At 36.5% G+C, this 25,570-nt stretch overlaps 1 protein-coding gene and 1 long non-coding RNA gene across 3 annotated transcripts in view; both read right to left on the bottom strand.

Moving 5' to 3' along the window:
• The window catches only part of LOC107701675 (phospholipid-transporting ATPase IB-like), a 48,557-nt gene extending 26,221 nt beyond the window's left edge, over nt 1-22,336 (bottom strand). Inside the window, exons 1-23 of one of the 2 annotated variants that reach the window (XM_016503737.1) lie at nt 22,086-22,336; nt 18,935-19,034; nt 18,022-18,120; nt 17,827-17,872; nt 16,865-16,905; nt 16,531-16,604; nt 16,266-16,335; nt 16,051-16,178; nt 15,829-15,940; nt 14,941-15,109; nt 14,655-14,782; nt 14,413-14,490; nt 14,236-14,324; nt 14,042-14,086; nt 13,836-13,911; nt 13,619-13,724; nt 12,720-12,802; nt 12,579-12,628; nt 12,414-12,483; nt 11,986-12,070; nt 11,753-11,892; nt 8,863-9,001; nt 7,341-7,405 (exon numbers count right to left, since the gene is read on the bottom strand). In XM_016503737.1, coding sequence (XP_016359223.1) covers nt 7,341-7,405; nt 8,863-9,001; nt 11,753-11,892; nt 11,986-12,070; nt 12,414-12,483; nt 12,579-12,628; nt 12,720-12,802; nt 13,619-13,724; nt 13,836-13,911; nt 14,042-14,086; nt 14,236-14,324; nt 14,413-14,490; nt 14,655-14,782; nt 14,941-15,109; nt 15,829-15,940; nt 16,051-16,178; nt 16,266-16,335; nt 16,531-16,604; nt 16,865-16,905; nt 17,827-17,872; nt 18,022-18,120; nt 18,935-19,034; nt 22,086-22,186 — 2,094 coding nt within the window. In that variant the 5' untranslated portion in view covers nt 22,187-22,336. The remainder of the gene's footprint in view (nt 1-7,340; nt 7,406-8,862; nt 9,002-11,752; nt 11,893-11,985; nt 12,071-12,413; nt 12,484-12,578; nt 12,629-12,719; nt 12,803-13,618; nt 13,725-13,835; nt 13,912-14,041; nt 14,087-14,235; nt 14,325-14,412; nt 14,491-14,654; nt 14,783-14,940; nt 15,110-15,828; nt 15,941-16,050; nt 16,179-16,265; nt 16,336-16,530; nt 16,605-16,864; nt 16,906-17,826; nt 17,873-18,021; nt 18,121-18,934; nt 19,035-22,085) is intronic. The other variant, XM_016503736.1, reaches the window with a different exon arrangement.
• LOC107701676 (uncharacterized) lies at nt 2,599-4,274 on the bottom strand. The gene is made up of 3 exons (XR_001635673.1): nt 4,262-4,274; nt 2,740-2,804; nt 2,599-2,620 (listed from the first exon to the last, which is right to left on the bottom strand). It is a non-coding gene; the product is annotated as an uncharacterized LOC107701676 (long non-coding RNA).
• Nucleotides 22,337-25,570: the final 3,234 nt, after the last annotated feature.

Here is a 25,570-nt window from a genome sequence, read left to right on the forward strand (position 1 = left end):
GGGGGGGGGGAAATCCCATCACGAGGTTTTCGACTTGGAATATAGTTCACAAGTCGTATCAACTACAATTATGGCACTTTTAAGTTTGGTTTTGGAGTCACTACGAACTGTCATTGTATAGAAATAGCTGCATGAACCTTCAAAATGATCATCTTTTGCATTTCACAGACAAAATAACCTCATACAAATATGTAACGACAGCAAACTATGAGAAAATACTAATAGAATTTTCATTTTAGTGTGAGCTACCCCTTTAAATGCCAGAAACAGCCCCATACTTATAAAACAAACAAACAAACATGTGGATACCTGGCCCCTAAATAGGGTGCGAGACAGAGAGATTTCGATCACATGTCAGCCGTCTTGTGCATGCACTGACTTCTAAGTGCTGTGTTTAGCATTTCTATTACACAAAGAGAACAGAAAAGAGGAGCACAAACTGTGGGTGTATGATTAATGATGATTACAGTGAGTGTGTTTGTGCAAGTCATGTAATGCAGACAGTGTGACAGCAAACGTGGAACGCAGCCTATCAGAAAGATCAGACAGACAGCAGTGTGTGTGTGTGTGTGTGTGTGTATGTCTGGGAAAGTAAGAACGAGTATGTGTGGGCCATGGAAAGAATATGTGCGACAAAGGAAGGAGGTAAAGAAAATGTTTGGGTAAGAATGCCTCTGTGTGTGTTACAAGGACACCAGCTGTCTGAATGGAACCGTGTGTGTGTGTGTGTGTGTGTGTGTGTGTCACACAGCAGATTCGACCAATTCAACAACGATGAACTTATTTGTGCATTATATAGACGACAGACAGAAAGAAAGGAGGAAGAAGGAAGACAGTGTGATGTGTTGGCCCAACTGTGCGTTACACAAAACGGCAGCTGTCACACACTCTCTCTCATTCACAAACACACACACTCAATATCTTCCACACAAACACACACAGCTGTGTCATTAGGCTCACCCCAGCAGTGTCTGACTTATTGTGGGTTATTTTAAGAGCTTGGTAAGATAAGAAAGAATTCCTTTGGAGATTTTAACCGAGACGAAAGCTGCCCATCTCCTCAAATGTCAATCTTTATGTTTTTTACTAGCTGCATAAAACATACAAATAAAATGCCATTAAACACTCATTTAATAAATCCCATAATGTGGTTGGACAATTTTCAAAAGCACAATATTGATTACTGCAAATGGCTGCCCATTAGAGGCAGAACAAAAACAACACTTTCATTTATTAACTGCCATCCATTGCCATCCATTGCAAACACAAAAACGTGTTGCCAGGTTGTAGGTTTCAGATTGAGCCTGTTCACACTGAGCATGAACTTTTGCCACACTTTTTTAACATAAAAAAATAAAAAAGTGACACGGCACTGGATGCTGATTGGTCAATTCATCATAGCAGTTGTGCTTAAATATGTAGCACAATTTTTAAATTGTAATAGTATTTTGCAGTATTATTTTAACATCAAATTATATTTAATATAACATTTGACTGCTTGTTTTACTGTATTTTTGATCAAACAAATGCAGCCTTGGTGAACATAAGAGACATCTTTAAAAAACATTTTTTTTTTAAATCTTACAGAGCCCAAACTTTTTAACGGTTGGGTACAGGTATATCCACATATCTATCTTTATATATTTTTTTTTTACATAAAACGTTACATTTTCTTTGAGATTTTTTGTTCACTAAAATTATTGTTTTCTTTATCAAAGCAAGCTGGAAATTATACAACTATAATGTAACTCCATGAATTCATGAACATACTGTTGCTGAAAAACAATGGCATATGATGCAAAACATTACTGACAGAAGTGTATTTTCAACATGTTCTGACTATTGCTAAGGGTCACAATGTTATAGCATCTTAAATCGATACAACCTTTTTTAATCACATGCAACATTTGGCACTCGCACAAACTCATTTTTCTCATCTGAAAACGGATCTTTGGGGTTTGATATAAGCAATTCGATGCTACCGAAAGGGCAACAATACCCTTTAGCCATAATTATATTTACAATATAGCATGGCCTCTTAAAGTCTATATCCAACCCATCTGAACATACTGTTTTCATTTCACAAACAGAATAACTGGAAAAAAAATAAGCAACAGTGTTTTTACAAACCGTTATCAATGTTCCATTCTAAACGAGGAAATATGAAATGTGCTTATATGTGTGTGACACTCTGCTGTCTGGCCGACTGTTCTCAGAGATCGGAGACTTTACGAGCTCCCTAGTATGACTACTTTGCCTGGAAGTAATTAACCTTGTGTGTGTGTGAGAAAAATAGAGAAGTTGACGAAGTAGAGAGTGGTTGAAAAATAAGGAAAACATTATCAAAGAGACACAATAAAATTGATAGCTATTATAATTCACCTTTTAAAACTGTAATGATGAAGCATTTGTTAAAGCATTTTTACTTTAAAATCATCCTAGAGAACAGTAACATTCCTCTAACTGAAAAATCACCTGTGTGTGCTTTTCAGCTTTTTCTCATGTGCTTTTATGTCATAACATATATGAGTGTGTGTTCTGCTCATATGTGTGTCCATACGATCCATCACGCTTTCATTATGTTCTCAATGATGACACCAGACACCTTAATTACCTTCACCTGTATGAGAACAGACACACACTTCCCTCACCTGTCCACACCCAGTGTCCTCCAGAGACAGCCTGAGAACACTTACCAACACACACACACACACATATAAAAGCACAATACGTACTCACATCCAGGGAATCTTCATTGACGATGATGAGGGACATGCCATGTGACACCAGCCTACAGGAGTAACCTGAGACACAGAGGACAGTTACAGTAGAGATGTTACACAAAGCCACACATACACGCCCCAACAACAACTTAACCTCTTTGTAGATCTGTCATTACCCACTAATGCCTGTCTGCTGTCCACTGGTTTATCTCCAGTCTCACCCAATTTATTTTGAGCCGTCTGTCTTCAGCGCACACCGGACTGACTATCTGTCTGTCCTTCTGACATTTCATTCATCTAGGAGTCTGCTTGTGTGTTTTCAGTCAGTGTCTGTTTGATATTGTAGTGTTGTGTCATTGTACTTCCTTGTCAGCCTACTTTAAAGCTATTGCCTGTAATTTATTATGCAATTAAAATACAAGTATTTGAGCTTACATATATAATGTACTATAGAGTAAAAAATACACAAGGTTTGAAATCATAAAGATTTTTTTTTTAGTTTTTGAGATAACTCATTAATGCTTACCAAGGCTGCATTTATTTGAACTACAGTAATATTGTTATACAATATTGCAATTTAAACTAACCATTTTCTGAATTTATTCATCTGAGGGCAAAGACGAATTTTCAACAGCTATTACTGCAATCTGAAAATTTCAAAATATCCTCTTTCCTCAGTAAATAAAAAAAGAATAAGTTGAACCATTAGTAACAATTCAGCAGCAATAATAATAATTGATAATATCTGAGTATCAAATCAGCATATTAGATTGATATCTGAAGGATCATGTGACACTGACGTCTGAAATAATGACTGCTGCAAATTCAGCTTTGCCATAACAGAAATTATATTATAATATATTATAACAGTTTTTAAATACTTTATATTGTAACAAAAAAAAAATTTTTCATGACTGTTTTACGGTAGTTTTGACCTTATAAAAGCAGCCTTGGTGACTTCTGATAAGAGACTTCTTTCAAAAACATAAAAAATCCAATTATTAAAAAAAAAAAAAAAAAGATTATGGAAATGAAATAAAATAAAGTCTCTTAGCAAAAAACAAACAAACAAACAAACAAATAGCAGATACATATTGCAGTGCTAGCTCATTTACCAGTTTTACACACCTGTTTCTGAACAGAAGTCTTTATGTAATCCATGTTTAAAAAAAAAAAAAACTTAAACCATTTGCTTGTCTGGTTTAATTGGTTTATCTGGTCTCCCTGTCCAGCTGACAAACACACAAAAGCCCTCTTTAACCAGCAAAACCAACCAACAGGTTTTTCAGCACTTTGACCCACTGATGCATTATATTTGCACAGGAATAAATGTTGAATATTAACCGCATGCATCACCCTGGGTGCTGCAGTGATCGTCTGATGTCAAACATCCACAACAGCAAAATCATGTTGTAATCAGTTATGGATTTCTTCATGAGTTAGAAGTCTGACTACAAGTGATGTTCTATTGTTGATATGCTAATCAACTTTGTGGCGTGACTTTGTGGTATAAGTATATATCTATGTATGACACACACCAATATTGATGGCCGTCTCTTGCTTGTCTCCGGTCAGAACCCAGATCTTGATATTGGCTTTCATGAGTGTTGCTATGGTTTCCGGGACTCCTGCTTGCAGTTGGTCTTCTATTGCAGTGGCACCCAGCAACAGCAAGTTCTGCGTGTGACAAAAATAAAGACAAGAAGCTGAGAGAGAAAAAAAGAGGAAACTGAATTTTTGAAATTTAAATATATGATTTAAACTATAAAAATCAAAATAGTAACCTCCCCACATACAGTTCAACTGGACAGTATTAATTTGACCAAATTTATAAAAACATAGTCAAATTAACAATATTGTTTTGTGGGAAATATACCATATTGTGCGTATAATAACGATGATGGGTAATTTATAGTGTAAAATTATATGTATTATAAAATAAACTAAAATTACAGATTTTATTGCATTACAAATCATTTTAATTCATTCTTCAATAAATTTAAATGTTTAAATTATCACTTTATTTACAATTCTGCATCCTGTTCGCTAACTTAAAGGGGTCATATGATGTTGCTAAAAAGAACATTATTTTGTGTATTTGGTGTAATGAAATGTGTTTATGCGGTTTAAGGTTCAAAAAACACATTATTTTCCACATACTGTACATTATTGTTTCTCCTCTATGCCTCGCCTTTCTGAAACGTGACGATTTTTAAAATGTTCATCGGTCTGAAAAGCGAGGTGTGCTCTGATTGGCCAGCTATCCAGTTCATTGTGATTGGCCGAATACCTCAAGCGTGGTAAGAATGCCTCTGTGTGTGTTACAAGGACACCAGCTGTCTGAATGGAACCGTGTGTGTGTGTGTGTGTGTGTGTGTGTGTGTCACACAGCAGAGTGACAGATGGAACTTGTCACAGACTCTGAGTCAAAAGCCATCATGTTTACCCAGGAGGCTTTGCTGGCAGAATTTGTTTTGACGAGATTGAGCGCCAAAAGGAGATCGTGTTACTCCTCACCCGACACACACACTTATGCTCGAACGCACTCTAATGCACACACTGTTCCTGTAAATTTGGGAGCCGCTGACAGACGGAGGAGGAGTTGTGTGGCAGGAGAGACAGAGAAAATCGACCAATTACACCATCAACAACGATGAACTTATTTGTGCATTATATAGACGACAGACAGAAAGAAAGGAGGAAGACATGAAGGAGTGTGATGTGTTGGCCCAACTGTGCGTTACACAAAACGGCAGCTGTCACACACTCTCTCTCATTCACAAACACACACACTCAATATCTTCCACACAAACACACACAGCTGTGTCATTAGGCTCACCCCAGCAGTGTCTGACTTATTGTGGGTTATTTTAAGAGCTTGGTAAGATAAGAAAGAATTCCTTTGGAGATTTTAACCGAGACGAAAGCTGCCCATCTCCTCAAATGTCAATCTTTATGTTTTTTACTAGCTGCATAAAACATACAAATAAAATGCCATTAAACACTCATTTAATAAATCCCATAATGTGGTTGGACAATTTTCAAAAGCACAATATTGATTACTGCAAATGGCTGCCCATTAGAGGCAGAACAAAAACAACACTTTCATTTATTAACTGCCATCCATTGCCATCCATTGCAAACACAAAAACGTGTTGCCAGGTTGTAGGTTTCAGATTGAGCCTGTTCACACTGAGCATGAACTTTTGCCACACTTTTTTAACATAAAAAAATAAAAAAGTGACACGGCACTGGATGCTGATTGGTCAATTCATCATAGCAGTTGTGCTTAAATATGTAGCACAATTTTTAAATTGTAATAGTATTTTGCAGTATTATTTTAACATCAAATTATATTTAATATAACATTTGACTGCTTGTTTTACTGTATTTTTGATCAAACAAATGCAGCCTTGGTGAACATAAGAGACATCTTTAAAAAACATTTTTTTTTTAAATCTTACAGAGCCCAAACTTTTTAACGGTTGGGTACAGGTATATCCACATATCTATCTTTATATATTTTTTTTTTACATAAAACGTTACATTTTCTTTGAGATTTTTTTGTTCACTAAAATTATTGTTTTCTTTATCAAAGCAAGCTGGAAATTATACAACTATAATGTAACTCCATGAATTCATGAACATACTGTTGCTGAAAAACAATGGCATATGATGCAAAACATTACTGACAGAAGTGTATTTTCAACATGTTCTGACTATTGCTAAGGGTCACAATGTTATAGCATCTTAAATCGATACAACCTTTTTTAATCACATGCAACATTTGGCACTCGCACAAACTCATTTTTCTCATCTGAAAACGGATCTTTGGGGTTTGATATAAGCAATTCGATGCTACCGAAAGGGCAACAATACCCTTTAGCCATAATTATATTTACAATATAGCATGGCCTCTTAAAGTCTATATCCAACCCATCTGAACATACTGTTTTCATTTCACAAACAGAATAACTGGAAAAAAAATAAGCAACAGTGTTTTTACAAACCGCTATCAATGTTCCATTCTAAACGAGGAAATATGAAATGTGCTTATATGTGTGTGACACTCTGCTGTCTGGCCGACTGTTCTCAGAGATCGGAGACTTTACGAGCTCCCTAGTATGACTACTTTGCCTGGAAGTAATTAACCTTGTGTGTGTGTGAGAAAAATAGAGAAGTTGACGAAGTAGAGAGTGGTTGAAAAATAAGGAAAACATTATCAAAGAGACACAATAAAATTGATAGCTATTATAATTCACCTTTTAAAACTGTAATGATGAAGCATTTGTTAAAGCATTTTTACTTTAAAATCATCCTAGAGAACAGTAACATTCCTCTAACTGAAAAATCACCTGTGTGTGCTTTTCAGCTTTTTCTCATGTGCTTTTATGTCATAACATATATGAGTGTGTGTTCTGCTCATATGTGTGTCCATACGATCCATCACGCTTTCATTATGTTCTCAATGATGACACCAGACACCTTAATTACCTTCACCTGTACGAGAACAAAGACACACACTTCCCTCACCTGTCCACACCCAGCGTCCTCCAGAGACAGCCTGAGAACACTTACTAACACACACACACATATAAAAACACAATATGTACTCACATCCAGGGAATCTTCATTGATGATGATGAGGGACATGCCATGTGACACCAGCCTACAGGAGTAACCTGAGACACAGAGGACAGTTACAGTAGAGATGTTACACAAAGCCACACATACACGCCCCAACAACAACTTAACCTCTTTGTAGATCTGTCATTACCCACTAATGCCTGTCTGCTGTCCACTGGTTTATCTCCAGTCTCACCCAATTTATTTTGAGCCGTCTGTCTTCAGCGCACACCGGACTGACTATCTGTCTGTCCTTCTGACATTTCATTCATCTAGGAGTCTGCTTGTGTGTTTTCAGTCAGTGTCTGTTTGATATTGTAGTGTTGTGTCATTGTACTTCCTTGTCAGCCTACTTTAAAGCTATTGCCTGTAATTTATTATGCAATTAAAATACAAGTATTTGAGCTTACATATATAATGTACTATAGAGTAAAAAATACACAAGGTTTGAAATCATAAAGATTTTTTTTTTAGTTTTTGAGATAACTCATTAATGCTTACCAAGGCTGCATTTATTTGAACTACAGTAATATTGTTATACAATATTGCAATTTAAACTAACCATTTTCTGAATTTATTCATCTGAGGGCAAAGACGAATTTTCAACAGCTATTACTGCAATCTGAAAATTTCAAAATATCCTCTTTCCTCAGTAAATAAAAAAAGAATAAGTTGAACCATTAGTAACAATTCAGCAGCAATAATAATAATTGATAATATCTGAGTATCAAATCAGCATATTAGATTGATATCTGAAGGATCATGTGACACTGACGTCTGAAATAATGACTGCTGCAAATTCAGCTTTGCCATAACAGAAATTATATTATAATATATTATAACAGTTTTTAAATACTTTATATTGTAACAAAAAAAAAATTTTTCATGACTGTTTTACGGTAGTTTTGACCTTATAAAAGCAGCCTTGGTGACTTCTGATAAGAGACTTCTTTCAAAAACATAAAAAATCCAATTATTAAAAAAAAAAAAAAAAAGATTATGGAAATGAAATAAAATAAAGTCTCTTAGCAAAAAACAAACAAACAAACAAACAAATAGCAGATACATATTGCAGTGCTAGCTCATTTACCAGTTTTACACACCTGTTTCTGAACAGAAGTCTTTATGTAATCCATGTTTAAAAAAAAAAAAAACTTAAACCATTTGCTTGTCTGGTTTAATTGGTTTATCTGGTCTCCCTGTCCAGCTGACAAACACACAAAAGCCCTCTTTAACCAGCAAAACCAACCAACAGGTTTTTCAGCACTTTGACCCACTGATGCATTATATTTGCACAGGAATAAATGTTGAATATTAACCGCATGCATCACCCTGGGTGCTGCAGTGATCGTCTGATGTCAAACATCCACAACAGCAAAATCATGTTGTAATCAGTTATGGATTTCTTCATGAGTTAGAAGTCTGACTACAAGTGATGTTCTATTGTTGATATGCTAATCAACTTTGTGGCGTGACTTTGTGGTATAAGTATATATCTATGTATGACACACACCAATATTGATGGCCGTCTCTTGCTTGTCTCCGGTCAGAACCCAGATCTTGATATTGGCTTTCATGAGTGTTGCTATGGTTTCCGGGACTCCTGCTTGCAGTTGGTCTTCTATTGCAGTGGCACCCAGCAACAGCAAGTTCTGCGTGTGACAAAAATAAAGACAAGAAGCTGAGAGAGAAAAAAAGAGGAAACTGAATTTTTGAAATTTAAATATATGATTTAAACTATAAAAATCAAAATAGTAACCTCCCCACATACAGTTCAACTGGACAGTATTAATTTGACCAAATTTATAAAAACATAGTCAAATTAACAATATTGTTTTGTGGGAAATATACCATATTGTGCGTATAATAACGATGATGGGTAATTTATAGTGTAAAATTATATGTATTATAAAATAAACTAAAATTACAGATTTTATTGCATTACAAATCATTTTAATTCATTCTTCAATAAATTTAAATGTTTAAATTATCACTTTATTTACAATTCTGCATCCTGTTCGCTAACTTAAAGGGGTCATATGATGTTGCTAAAAAGAACATTATTTTGTGTATTTGGTGTAATGAAATGTGTTTATGCGGTTTAAGGTTCAAAAAACACATTATTTTCCACATACTGTACATTATTGTTTCTCCTCTATGCCTCGCCTTTCTGAAACGTGACGATTTTTAAAATGTTCATCGGTCTGAAAAGCGAGGTGTGCTCTGATTGGCCAGCTATCCAGTGCATTGTGATTGGCCGAATACCTCAAGCGTGTGACGGAAATGTTACGCCCCTTGCCATACTGTGATGCCGTGTCCTGGCCGGAGCGACGAGACAAAAACATTAAAACCCATTATAAACGAAGTTGATGTACTTCCTCAGCGACCAGCACGGATCAGCTCTAGGCATGACGAAGCGGATATCGTCCTCTTTTGGAAGACCAAACAAAGTAGTTTCGCTTTCACAACGAAACACACAGCGCCTTCACGACATGGCGGCAGCGGCAACAATAATACTACAGCGAGAATAAAAGTTACGCCTTCTTTCTTTGCGTGAACATTTGGGCGGCGTTATGCAAATCTTCCCACATCGTGACGTAGATATGTGGGGGCGTGTTAGAACGAGCAGTTTTAGGTAGGCGTGGTTGACTCTTAACTTTTATAAAGAATATCTCTTTGGATTTGAGACTTTAGTCTTTGCAACTTTACAGATCTTCTTTATGCAACAAGCGCTTGTAACACTCCAGAGAAAGGAAAAATTGAAATCGCATCATATGACCCCTTTAAGAAATTAAACTGGATTATAATGCTGGGGTGTTATGTGTGGTTTACTAGAGAGTTACTTTATTGACCCTTAAGTCTTGATTATATTCAGGTTTTTAGATATGATCTGAATGCCTCCTTTAATGCAAGTCTATCTGATTTTTAAACTTGTTTTATTCTCCACAGTCTGATTCCTTAAAAACGTAACCAGCATACCCTTAACATTGTACGATTTGAAGTATCATTCATGTTTTGAAAAACCAAAACCACAGCTGAAAAACACTACTACAGTAAATACAGCCACACACAGAAGCATACAGAAATTCAGTAAATATAGGAAACCTGAACATCTTCCATACCTTCTCCTCTCCATCTTTCACCATGTCTTATCCAGTTCTTTTTGATTTCTCTTTCTCTGTGTGGGAGTATGTGTATGTGGAGGTGTATTTGAGGAGTTTTGGTGTATTTTTGTGTGTGTGTGCAGAGGTAACACAGTAGTGTTGTTGACTATGGTTTTATGGGGCTCTTGGCAGACTGGTGCAGGTAATTATCCTCGCTGTGGTATACAACCCCTCCTCAGACTACTAATCTGGGCCAGAGCCCTGAAAAGCACACAAAACTCAACAAACTGGATATTCACTGCTTCATATAACTCCTGAGGCTCAGATCTCTGATCAGTAGACTCAAAGTTTTGCAGTACTGCGTAATCCAATCTGATGGGGAGGCAGTGAGTTTATAGCTTGTAGTGGTTAATGAGAGAACAAGAGCACCACCTTCTGCACAATCTGATTCACGACTGTGAAAATGTAATGTTATAATGCCACCTGTTGACCAGTCAAACCACTGCATCTGGAGCACAGCCATGTACAAAAGATGCTAGTCTCAGCATCAGATCAGAATCAATCCTGCAAAAACAAGCTCGAGAATTTAAAACGGCAGACGAGCGTGCACTTAGAATAAACAGACGTTATCGTCCACTGGTGTGGATATCATTATCATTCTTGGTGTGAACTGGCCTTCAGGCTTTGTTTAGGTACAGTATATCAATTCACACACACACACACACACACACACACACACACACACACACACATATATATATATAAACTATATAGAAGCCCAAGAAACTTTTTTTGCATTCCAGTTTGAATTGTCAAGTTTTTTCATCATTCAGGATCTGACAAAGCAGTCTGAATACACATAATTTCTTTCTCTCTTTGCTCGTATAGCAAACTTTGTGACATTCACTATATTGTGAAAAGTGAACGAGTTGAACAGCCAAACACTGTATATGTAAGAATTGTAAAATACCTGTCACTTGTGTTCACTTATGCACCTTGTGATTTAAGAAAGGCATCATTATGTGAAGACATAGGCATAATTTCCACCAGTTTTCCATCCACATTGACAGCTACTCTCATTAACGAGTCATTGCTATAGCAACCAATGTAGATATTCACCATTCACAAATCTACACTGTGTGTAAAATAAAAGTAGTTCATCTATGTGACCCAGACCTGTAGTATAAGTCGGTATTGGTGAGAGTGAAGACACACTGACGCTTGAACAATCCTTTTCCTAACTCTTGATCAAATATAATACTTGGCTCTTTAGTGACATGCATAGCATATATTATGTACCTTCTCTATAAGTTCGTAGCATTCCTCCAGTTTCTGCGCCCTGTCCTTTAGCACAGTGCTGACACGATTGTACTCCTTCAGCCATTCCTGATACGCCCCCTCCTCAAGGTCCACATACGCAAAACAAAGTGTGCGCAGCCCTGCACATGCAAACAAACACAAAACAAAGCTAACCCAAAGAGAAGATAAAATGTTAAAACTTCAAACAATGAGAAGCTTGAGAAACTCTTCACCTTCTGTGGCAAACTGCTCCAGATGGGCCACGGTCAGGTCCTTATACTGTGACGTCTCATTCAGACGCTCAAAAATCACATTGTCCTGTAATACATGACATCACTATATTATAATGGCTTGTGCCACATAATCATACTCGTATTGAGTATATTAAAAAAAATAAATAAAAATCAGGCATCATCACAGGAATTACATTTTAAAATATATTAAAACAAAAAAAATATTTTTGTTGTAAAAAAAATAAGTTATTGTACTAATATTTCACAATATTACAATTTTTACTGTATTTTTGAGCAAATACATGCAGTCTTGGAGAGCATAAGAGACTTCTTTCGAAAACATAAAAGAAAATCTTACAGACCCAAACTTTTAAATGGTAATTTACATTCTGTCTGTATGCTAATTATGTGGCTTATGTAACACACACCGCTCCCTTGCAATAAAGCCGAAGTTTTCCTGTTGGTGTTCTGACAATCACTGACATCCGTTTGCGATTGCTGCAAAAAAGACAGACATTGAAACACAACATACAGGGTAATTGTGATGTTGTGACTGAGTATGTGTGAAGGTGCAAGAGCTCACAGGCTCCTACCTGGAAAATTCCAGTACATTAAGAAGCTCATATGTCTGTTCTTTTCCTCTCTGAGAAACAAACACAAGAAATGTACACATTAAATAGCAACCATACAAAGAGTTTTGGTTCATTATTAATGGCAAGAAAACACACACTAACCGCCTCTATGATGACTGAATGTGGCGTCCGTGCAGTAAAAACAAAGCCCAGACTTTTGGCACCTTTAACCAGCGCTCCTTCATCTGAAAACAGATTACGGAAACATCAGTTAAAAGTCCCAAAGGCTAAAAGAAATACAGTAAACCGTTTTCTATTTTTACATATATTTTAAATTATAATTTATTCCTGTGATGGCAAAGCTGCATTTTCAGCAACCATCACTCCAGTCTTCAGTGTCACATGATCCTTCAGAAATCATTCTAATACACTGATTTGGTGCTCAAGAAATATTTCATCAATGTTGAAACAGTTGTGTTGCTTAATATTTTTGTGGAAACTGTGATGCATTTCAGGATACTTTGATGAATAGAAAGTTCAAAAAGACAGCATTTACTGAAATAAATGTTTTTTTTGTAACATTATAAATGTCTTTGTTAATTTAATGCATCCTTACTGAATCCAAACTTTTTTAGTAGTATGCGTATATATAAAAATATAAATACATTTATATGAAATATTATATTGATTAATTGATATTAGTACTTTTCTTTACACAAACTTAAAATAAATAACATATAATATTTATATACTTTTTTTACACACACACAAACATTTACACAACTAAACTTGAAACATAAAAAGCAATGGAAGACATTAAATGTTTTTTGTATTGTTTTTAGGTTTATCCCCTGCCTGGGAATCACAGCATTATTGCATATAACTCATGTTGAATTATGAGTGAAAATTATTCATTTTTAATAATTTTTTGTGTGTTTTTCAATATAGCATTTTTTTATTATATGAAACTTTTTTAAGTGTGACAATTAACTGGTTAACTACTAAATCAAACTGAGGGAGCAGCTTCAAATATTCAGAAACCATAAATAAGGTTGTGGTACCTGGTGAGGAAGCCTGGAAGATAATTTGGTTTCCTTCTCGCTCAGGAACAACAGTATGACAAACAGCCATCATGGTCAAAAACTCACAAATCTGTGGGGATGTGGGCTATAGAGAAGGAAAGAAAGGCAGATTTGAACCATTAACAAACATAATAATTCACAAGAAACTGTGTTTTAATATCCAAGGTATGATAGAGAACAGCTATAAAGGTCTTACATGATTTGTCTCAATGTTCTGGATAAGAGAAGGATCATCAAACTCAGTAGAATTCTGGCTTGTAGAGGGAAGGTGACTGCAAAAAAAAAAAAAAAAACAGAAATGGGATGTAAAAGACAACATAAAATAATAATGCACATTATCCTCTTAGACCTGCATAATATTCACTAGGGTACAGGACAGAGATAGAATCAGCGGCATCTGACCTGAAGTCCTCCATGGATCGATCGCAGTCCAGGTCTGGGAAATGCCTGCAGACAGCATTATAGATCAGTGGCCACTCACACAAATATAAACAAAAAGTAACAGATCAATGCACGCTAATAGAGCCAGAACGATGCAAAGCACAAAGATAATGTGAGTGTATTGATGTATGAAAACAAAGGAACACTACAATTACCCATATGTAATTCCAGCTATCGTGCACTTCTTAAAGTGCATGACGTTGCAGGTGAGAGTGCCGGTCTTATCTGAAAACAGATATTTTACCTAAAAAAGAAAGAGACAGTGAATGAGATGTATTGGAGTCGAGGTAAATAAACATTTGTAACAGTTAATGGGAGGAGCGTCTCCTCACTTGGCCGAGTTCTTCATTCAGATTGGATGTTCGGGCCATAGCCGGAGTGTCTGTTTCGGCGTAATACATCTCAACATCCTGTAAACATGCATGAAAAACAAAACCGTTTTTCACAATGGTTCAAAATTCTGAATCACAGTTCTGTGCTCATGGTTTTGGTACAGTTTGAAAAATACTATATTTTAACACTTTGATCAGTTGATACCAATGTAATTGGTGATTATTATTTATTATTATTTTACCCAGTTGATGAAGAGAGCCTGTGTGAATTTGACCACTTCTAGAGTGACCAGGAGGCTGATGGGAATCAGGTTGTTATAGAGGATGATGAAGGTTAGCAGATTGTACCAGAAGTTCAGGGAGATGTCACCTGGACACAACCACATATGCTTATTTTATAAAGGCTAACATGCAAAATTATCAAAAGCATTTATTTTTGTCTTAGTAAGTGCTATTAAGTGAAAAGGTACAATTAATATTCTAAATCCAAAGCTGAAAGGGCAAAGTAGCTTTCACTGTGGGTTTCACCTGCTCGGGAAAGGTACCAGCAAGCCTCATCTGTGTGCTGTTTGTTCCATATGGCGGCACCGATGGAGCTGACCAGCGCCATGACCAGGAGAATCCCGAACAGAACGAGGATCTGCATGTTTGTCACACACTCCACATTAGAGCGCTTCAGTGGAGCTTTAGTGGAATTCTGCAGGATGGAAACATTACATTAATGCTCAAAAAACAACTTGCATATAAACTACTGTTCAAAAGTTTGGGATTTAAAATAAATAAATACATACATACCGACCACAAAACTAAAAATGCATATTACTATCTATCTATCTATAATGACTCCATGAATATGTTTTTATCTATAAAAGGTATTAGAAAAGTGTAGCCTCAGTAATTTCAGATGATTGCACCATGATTGTTACCATATTTATCTCTATAGTATTTTCATAGCATTTCCTTTAAATAATACAGTACTTTATTTGCATGGTACAAATAAGAAAAAAGTCAAAGTATTTTCAACTTTGACAGTGTTATGTTTACTCATTTGTTGTTTTCGCAATAACTGTCCACATCAGTGTTATTTTACTGTTATATATAATATAATATTAATCTATTATTACACTATTTGTTAATATTTTGAATTAGCCTTAATTTTATATTTTCAGTTTTTATTTTACTGTTAGTTTGTTTTATTAACTTTATTCTGTTTCTGTTATTTTTATTAGTTTTTATATTTGTTTAGCTTCAATTATTATTATTAATAATAATAATAATAATAATACATATAATACAGTAAGTAGCCAAGGAAATGTTTCTTTATATTTTGCATATTGTTCTATATATTTATAGTTTTATTTTTTGTTAACTGTAACAGCAATGGTCCACATCTAGCTTTTACGAGATCACACTTACCTGCATTAGCTTGGAATCAGGTCCAGTGTAAACTACAATTCCCACAACCCACTGCGTGTTCCTGAGCTGGGCGCCTCTTAACAACACTTGGTCCGGCCCAAGGGGAGCTGGGCTGTAATACAAGCACATGATGACTGAATGTAGTGTGTGTGTGTGTGTGTGTGGGTGTGTGTGTGTATGCAAGTTATATTTCAGATTCTCATTAACAGCGAGTTGACATACTTGTGATTGTCTAAGCGCAGTGTTCCAGTGAAGTCATACAAGTGTCTGTTTGGCCCCTCGCATTCAAGACGACCAGACAAAGCCATCAGTTCCTCTAGAGACTGAAAACTAGCTGTGAGAGAGAGACCCTGAAACACACATTTAACAAACAAAAAGCATGTTATACTCTTAAAACACATTCTACAAAACACACAAGACTTATATGTAATACGTACCTGTCGGATCTTTAGGTTGGTCTCACCATCTAAGTTGGATGTTTCAGTATAGCACATCGCCTGAGGCTCACTGTGAGAAAAACAGCAGCAGATTTTGAACACAAAACAGCTGCACACAAACATAAATAACATACATATATATTTTCCTGAAACACATTCCCAAAATTACATGTATTGTATTTTTCACAGCTATAAATCACTCTACAATACAAACACAGGATGACAAACCCCACGGATACACACACAAACACACTGTGGTGCTGACCTGGAGGACACTATGACCATGTCAGCCGGGAGATGCTGCCCATTGGTCACCTTGACCATGTCGCCCACTGCCACCTAGTGGGCAGGTGCAGCATTGCAACAGCATGAGGAGGGAGAGAATGAGATTAAGAAAGAGACCACAGTGCTTGAAACAAAGAAAGGAGGAGCAACACACAGCAGGATGCAGAAAATCAAAGAGGTGAACTGAAAAAGGCAGGTGTTACCAAAATAAAAACTACAGGACAGAAATGAAAGCATCATTGACAGAAAGGAGGGAAACACAGAGGAGTAGAGTAAGAAAAACAAGATGTAGAAAGAGAGAGAAGGAGGGTTACCTGCTTCCATATGACGGTCTGCCATGCTCCATTACGCAGAACTGGATATATATAAACCATATATAAAATGAATAAATAACACAACATGAAATTCGCTTTTTTATTAAGAAGCAATATTTGTCCGCCAAAAATGATTTTCAGGGACATTTTCACCTTCACGAGGGAATATTTTTTCTAACCATCTAAAAAAATGGGCAACCCACTGTGTGTTAAGTCAAATATTTTAAATAATTATGAACAATAATGGATGCTAATTATAAACAAAAATAAATCTTATAAATCCTAGGGATGCACTGATATAAAAATCCTAAACAATAACAAAAAGCTAATAATTATTTTTATTTGTTGTGGCAGATAAATGACAAAACAGACTATATTAAAATTAAATACTATTTTGCATGAAAAAAAAACCCACTAAAATGTAAAAACCAATCATTTAAATGCTGAGGTTAATTTGGCATCACAATGTTATAATGTACATTATTTTAAAAAGTAAACATTAAAAATAAATATACATTTTGACATTTCCTAAATATTACAATTTAACATTATTCAATAATAAGTGTTTTTAAAGAGCACGGGTAAACTAAATGTAAAAATATTTTGAACATTTAAAAAAAGGATTACATTTATTTTTTTAATAATAGAAGAATCGTTGTTGTACATCATGATGTTTTCAGGGCTTTAATCAAAAACCATATTCGCTACATATTTAACAGCGCTCGCCTCCAAGAGAGTGAATACAGATATTTGACAGATATAGGTCACTACCATGACTGCAAAAGCACTAAACCCAAAACTTCATAGGCCTAATAGAGTATTTTGACATATATATCAAATCTTAGATAACAGATAAAAGTAAGTCTTGCCCTCAAAATTTCTAGGTCATTTTTGTTACTTCTAGTGGAGTTGTCCTAGTTCATTTCTGACACTGTTATACAGATATGATAGTAATACTCAACCTGTTGTCTTTTTCTTGTTCACCGTATTGTCTGCTTTATGTCTTTTCTGCGAGAACACAACACGTGACATCTCATCAGCATTATTCATTCGAAATATCAACTGCATTTCAAAGACAATGCACTTATCCAGTGTTGCCAAAACATAGTCTGGACAGTTTAACGGTAATTCATTGTTCCATTCAGCAGAATACTCACATAATCCTCAATGATCTCCTTGATCCCAGCCACTGTCAGAATAAAGATAAGGGGCACCAGCGTTGTGTAGCGACCCGTCGGTGAGACATCAGGGATTTGCTGCATTTGACAATGTACACAGATAAATATAATATGAGGTACTTCACTTTGGTGGTAAAACAACATGCTTTGGAAAGGTCCTGTCTATTTTAAAATGAACACGTTTAGGTAGAAAAACTAGAATCTTAATCTGACTTCACAAGATTTGGATTATAGCGTACCAGTCGTATGGATTACTTTTACGATTAAAGCTAAAATGCTCTAGTCACCTTCCATTGTTAACATATGGAATGGTTTCAAATGACATGAAGGTAAATAAACGATGACAGAATTTAAATTTTTAGATGAACTATCTTTGTATACATCATAAAAAAGAATGAAGTTAGTGATCTAAATCTATAATACATAGCGCACTAAGACTTCAAAACAAAGGCTGAAGTCATTGTAGAAGTTTACCACTACAAAACAAACCACTTAGACAGAATTTTTGAGGAATATCAAAACAGTACTGCCTTGCAAAGCTGTAATGAGTAAATAAGATGACACCGTGTAAGAAACCTTTTAGCTATTTAGCTTTTTTTGCTCACTTGTTTTCATGCAATACTGGCCTAACAAGTTGGATCACATGGCGGCCATTATTGAGAGTGCATAGTGGCTCATAGTAGATGAGAGTGAAATAGTGGACCACTTCCAAAAATGGATATAATACACAAATGGACATGTCGGCAAATGACCAAAAGTCACATGGTCAGCATAAACAGTATAGCTCCTCGGAGATCCACTTTGAAAGAAATCACCACAAGCAATACATGTTGTACTTTGAGATCCTCAAAACAAAGCAGATGCAGTTCAGACAGTGTGCCAAGTGTCATACCTGCATAAGAGCGATGAAGAGAAAGAAAGCATTAGCCGCTCGCCTGATCTGTTCATACAGGAACCGCGGAAGGAAGGTAAGGATCCCGTATTTAGTCGTGCTAGAGGGGGGAAAGGGAAAATTGACCGTGATTGAAAGTAATCTATCAGCTTCAAACTATTTTTAAACATCTATATATACAGCCAAGGCCATAACAGCACTAATTTAGAATTATCTCCACTCAGGCTTCTGGGGAAAAAAAGCATTCGTAAGTGTTTTGATACAAGCCAACATCTACCTGCTTTCATGAATGCCTGACACTTCACTGCCCACTGCATTAACTTCAGATAAACAATCCCAAAATAAGTGTCTGGGCAGTTAGGATGGATGTTTCTCGCCGTGTCTGTCAATTATCGGTATTGATTGAACTCCTAAGTAGCTCTTGAATAGCTGATTGCGGCAGTAAATGTTTTACAGTCATGAAAATAGCTGTTAAGAATCTCTAAAAATAGCCTCTAGGACTACAAATTTGCCTCCGTCCCAAGGTTGTCCATCTAAATCTAAACATGAGTCAGTATCTGTTTGTGTGTTTATATCTGCATCTGGAGGCACATTTTGTATACTGTAAATCCAATCGTACACTCTTAAAAAAGGGGGGTTTTGCAGCAATGCCATAGAAGAACCATCTTGGGTTCCCTAAAGAACCTTTCAGAGAACAATTCTTTAAAAAAAACATTTTTTCTTAGTGTGAATATCTTTTTAATAATTTAAAGAACCTTTTGTGCAATGGAAAGGTTCTATTGATGTCAAAGGTTCTACATGGAACCATATATGCCAATAAAGAACCTTTATTTTATTCTAGAGTGTTAGAATGTTTCTATACTACAGTATGTGTACTTGTGAGAGAGTAGTATTTTTCTGTAAACACGACACCCTTCTTGGGCTCATCGGCAATGAGTTCACAGCCTAACACACCCATGTAACCTATACTATGGCCTCAAACAGCAGCTCGGTAGCTGACCTGGAAGTATGGCAGGCTATCGTTGACATCAAAGAGTGGCTGAGACCATTCATATGATCCCCTTCATTAACATTCAGCGGTCCAATCACACAAACAGTAACCCACACTGCCGTCACCATGATGTGTAGTACCCGGGGTTACCCTAAAAGACAGATATGGATGATTGCACTGCTGGATTTGTTGGTCTGGTTACTTTGTGACTGACAGCTGACCAATTGATGCCAACGCAATGGGAAGCAGAAACCAGTTGGTAAATAAAGCATGAAGATCAAGGAATAAGAGAGTGATCTGAACAATTCTTATGAAAATTTCCACTGCTCCGGCCACACAGGTATGCTGAGAAGCTGACGAGCTGAAAAGGTCAGAGCTCCGTCTGACCTGAAATTAGCCAATGACAAAACGGCTACGAATTTCTAGGCCCACCTTAATGCTGTTACAGGAACCAAAATAGAGCCTTTTAGAGCAGAATCGAATCTTTAGAATAAACTGGCGGATCGATGAAGTGTGTGTGGGTGAGTGTTTCGGTACTGAGAGGCAGATTTTGTATGAGCTTCCATATTATGGCACTAATATGAAAGTGATCTGGGATCCATTTCTAACTTCTATTAAGCTTTTGCTACAACTATTGATCATATTCATAACACAATCATTCATAAAGTTTCAAAAAGTGCAAATTTGTCATCAAGGAGAATTTCACTGCATATGAAACGAATCAAACTGACATAATAGCCATTCAAGAGATAAAAAAGCACTCAAAGGCTTTTTGTTCTGGGACTGCAGATGAACTCTAGCCAAGCATGGCCTGGAACATGACCTCAGTGTACTCACAGGAAATCTCTGGTGGAGTACTTCACTTAATGGAAGCTATTCGGATGTCGCATTCAATGTTGTATACAATTAGCATGTAAATTCCCTGAGGGAAAATCTTAACTTGATTAAAGCATTTTTACAATCAATCGCATAGCATTAGGAGTTAATAAGATGATCTTTATGCTGGATCATGAAATGCTGGAACAGCTATGTTGTTGGTGAGGCATCAAATACAATATGTTTAATTTAATAATTAATTCAAGAATAACAGGTAAAAACAAAACTGAGAGTGACTGTGAAACATAGAAAAAAGGGAGGAGGTAAAGCCCCTCTTTGAAGTGTGCAAAAAATAATAATATAAATAAATAAAAATTAAAGGTGCTTCCCCAGCCACCATCAGTTCACTTGCATTATTTACTGAGAAGCAGAAGCTTTAAATTTTGTATAGATTTTATAGTTAATAAATGAAGATATACAAAATATTCTTGTCAGTGCATTATTTTAGTTATTATTGAAGCAATGCAAAAATGTGCATAAAGACAATTTTGATGAGACCTTTAAGCAACTTAAATGAGCAAATAAATAAAATAAAAATGTTCACATCAACAGAGAAACAGAAACGTGAAATTACTTTTCTAAAATTTGGGGTCACTGAAAAACAAAATGAGTCAAGGTTTGCACAAAAATATTAAGCAGCATAACCGTTTTATACGTTGATAATAGTAATAATAATATGAAATTCACAATATGAAATATGAAATATTGTGTATATATATGTATCATATTACAATGATTTCTGAAGGATAGTGTGACAACTGCAAGTTGTCAGGACAAGTAACAACTGCTGTAATTTCAGCTTTATCATCACAGGAACAAATTACATTTTAAAATATATTAAAACAGAAAAGAGATATTTTAAATTGTAATATTATTTCACAGTAATATTACTTTTCTTGTTATATTTGATCAAATAAATGCAGCCTTGGTAAACATATGAGTTTTTTTTTTTTTTTCAAAAACATCTTACCAACCCCAAACTTTTCCCCGAACATAGTGTAAATAAATAAACTGTAAACAAAATATTACAGTAGTTTTCTTGCTGATAGAAGTTAAATGCTTATCCATATGCATATGCATTTTCCTTTGCATTTGAGAGTTTTTTCATTTTCATTTCAGAAAACCACCATAGACCACTGCAACAAAGATACAATTGTTTGCAGCATATTTAACATGCTTTTAAAAGCCACTTTAAACAAAGAATATAATAAAACAAGCTCGAATAAATCAAACTGCACTGTAACATTTTCCTGCTGCGTACAATAAAGACCTGAATGAACTCACCTGACATGGTTGTCACAAAATTTGGTGGTCTGGGCTCGGTTGAGCAGCACGGTCCGCGCTGTGGCTTCTATCGGGTCCACCTGTGATGTGGTTCCGGACATCTCATCCTCTGCCTTGCGGTAGCCGGTGGCGGAGCACGCGGGTCCTGCACCGTTCGAGTGATGGGAGAGAGGCGAGGCTAGCGTGAGTGCGCGCGGAAGAACACAGGAGGAAGAAGAGACATAGAAATGTGGTTTACAGTTCAATGCGCTGGCCACTAGCACGGTCCGCGCTGTGGCATCTATCGGGTCCGCCTGGGATGTGGTTCCGGACATCTCATCCTCTGCCTTGCGGTAGCCGGCGGCCGAGCACGCGGGTCCTGCACCGTTCGAGTGATGGGAGAGAGGCGAGGCTAGCGTGAGTGCGCGCGGAAGAACACAGGAGGAAGAAGAGACATAGAAATGTGGTTTACAGTTCAATGCGCTGGCCACTAACACTACTACTGTGCTGATGCAAGCCGCCCCTGATGTCAATGACGTTTCCCTCTGTGCACCGCCCTCCCCGTCCCTTTTATTCCCCCATCCTTCTCCTCATCATCCTCATCATCCACGAGCAAACGCTCCGTCACCAATACAGCATACGCGCGACGCCCACTGGACCCCCTGTATAGAATGTGCTGATGGGAGCACAATGGCGCAGCAAACACCTTTGTAGGAAACCTTGTGCATTTGTTTATCTTTGTAAACGCTGCTTTATTCCGTGGAAACACCTGTGTATTCACGATGCGCTGAAACGAAAAGCAATGAGGCAATGGCTGTCTCAAAACATATGGAGCTTGCTACCTAGACAGCATTTTAGGCATCAGCCGCGCCAAATTCCAACATTCATGCATGGAGAGTCACGACGCGTCAAAAATAAATCTCTACCATTCTAATCAATACACTGAAAGCGTCCGTGGCGTCGCGTCGCGTCGACGGGTTTTGTCTCTGAAGCGCTGCAGAGGATCAAACAAATATAACTATAATTCCTTTTAACTGACGTTACATCACAATCTGGTCGTGATGACCTATTGATATAATAGTAATAATAATAATTATAATAAAATACATTTTTATTTCTTATATGTACATGCAGTTAGGAATACTAAGTATTACAGTATAATTAACATTTATATCAATGGATTTAAATATTTCATTTTAAAATGAATGAAACCGAATGAACTACAATTTAAAATTGTTTAAATAATGTAAATAATGTAATTTATTTATGAGTAGTCTCGAGCGAACGTTCTGCGATAACGTATGGCTTCTATGCGTTCAGTGTAGCGGTTGCGTCGCGTGGGGTGTTTTGAGACACAGTCGCTTACTACGATTCCCTCTCAAGTGTTGCCGCATCACAGACGACCGCCAAATGATTATTTTCCGCACGTAATAAATAATGTACGCTCGGTAAATAACAGCTCAGTCTGTATGTGACAGGAGTTTACCCAGCTGCTGCATGATCGAGAGCGGGCGTAGAGAGATGGACTACACGCGTCACTTCTCCCATTCCAGTCAGCCTCTCTAACAGACAAGCCCCAAACCCTCTCCCACCGTGTCATTTGGGCCGCTTCGGGCAATCTGTGGTCATTTTAATAAGACTCCACTCCGTTGTGTCTTTCCTGCTACAGAAGATGGTTTCCCTCCAGATAACGCGCGCCCTACAGTCCGCGTCTAACCACAGCGTACCCCGCAGTCAGACAACACAAAAGCCTTACATTTAAAGGTGCAGGCACTGCTGGAGGGCCACAGATGTCCGTCTCCACAATTATGGATCGAAACGCACTAAACGTGCTCACTGACCGGCAAGGAGTCGCTTCTTGTTCATTTGCTCCTCCTTGTTTCTGTAATGGCAATTCTACCTGAGGCCACATGTATGTTTCTCAAAGAGTTGGTGTTTGAAGGTCAGATGGTCAATTTTTTGCCATTAAGTAGGAAGATTTTTAAGACAAATGTGGATGGGGGAACAAATAATGGTCAAAGAACATGCCATTGAAAATTATTGACCACTGATCTGAATATTGTGGGATTAATGAATTATTAACATGCACTGGGCCACATGTTGCATTATTATTAGCCAGATTTTGTGCTAAAATACCATAAAGTTTTTGCAGCTTTTGAGGTCTACAAAATAATTAGGAAGGTTAAAAAAAAAACTTTCATTTTGAGATCCTCTCTATGCATAATTATGATTATTGTATTGATTTGCATAAGATAGTTGCCATATATGTAAGCAATTGTGGATGGGGGAGCAAATGTAAAGGTTAAAGAATATGCCATTGAAAACCAAATTATTGACCGTGATCTGAATATTATGGGGTTTATGGAGGGGAACAATTGCAAGCCATCAGCCAAACGATATTAAACCATGTCACAGATCCATTATAGAAAGAGTTGTTCAAGCAAAATTTGAAAATATCATATTTCCTTTTCAAAATGTAAAAATTGTGTTTAACACAGTAAAGGTATGAAGGAAGTACTATAAAAATGTATAGCTTTTATATCTATAAAATACTTCGTTCTTTCACTGTAAGTTACAGTAAACACATATTTTACGTTTTTTAAAGGTTATACATGCATACATATGTCTCTTAAGCTCATCAAGGCTGCATTTATTTGATTCAAAATACAGAAAGAAACAGTAATCTTGCAAAATATTATTACAATATAAAATAATGGTTTCTATTTTAATATACTTTAAAATATAATTTATTTCTGTGATGCAAAGCTGAATTGCCATCAGCCATTACTCCAGTATAAAGTGTCACTGTCACGTTGCACACACACGAGGGACGAGGAGACGCTGGAGAATATGTTGACAGGACTTTATTTGCATGAACCAAGGGAGACGAACACAGGAAGACGTTCACACGAAGACGTTCACAGCGGACAGAGAACTTGGGACTGGGAACACATTTTATACACACACACAGGAGGAGGGGATGACGAGACACACCTGGGAGCAATGAAACATCATGGGGAACACCTGGGACAAATTAAACATGGGAAAGGAACACCTGGGGAGCAAGACACAGACAAAACATGGAAGTGTGAGTCTGACAGTCACATGATCCTTCAGAAATCATTCTAATATGCTGATTTATTATTAGAATTATCAATGTTGGCAACAGTTGTGCTGCCAAATATTTTTTTTTTGGAAACTGCGATACTTTTTCAGGATTCTTTGATGAATAAAAAGTTCCAAAGAACAGCATTTATTCAAAATATAAATCTTTGCTCTCACTTCTTATCAATTTAACACATCCTTGCTGAATAAAAGTTAATTTCTTTCAAAAAAAAGAAAGAATAACAATTTACTGACCCCAAACTTTTGAACGGTAGTGTATATTGTTCGAAAAGATTACTATTTTAAATAAATGCTCTTCTTTTTTACTTTTTATACATCAAAGAATCCTGACAAAAAGTATCACAGGTTCCAAAAAAAATATTAAGCAGCACAACAGTTTC

This window comes from Sinocyclocheilus anshuiensis, unplaced genomic scaffold (assembly GCF_001515605.1).
Source record: "Sinocyclocheilus anshuiensis isolate Anshui unplaced genomic scaffold, SAMN03320099.WGS_v1.1 scaffold1626, whole genome shotgun sequence".
Taxonomy (NCBI): Eukaryota; Metazoa; Chordata; class Actinopteri; order Cypriniformes; family Cyprinidae; genus Sinocyclocheilus; species Sinocyclocheilus anshuiensis.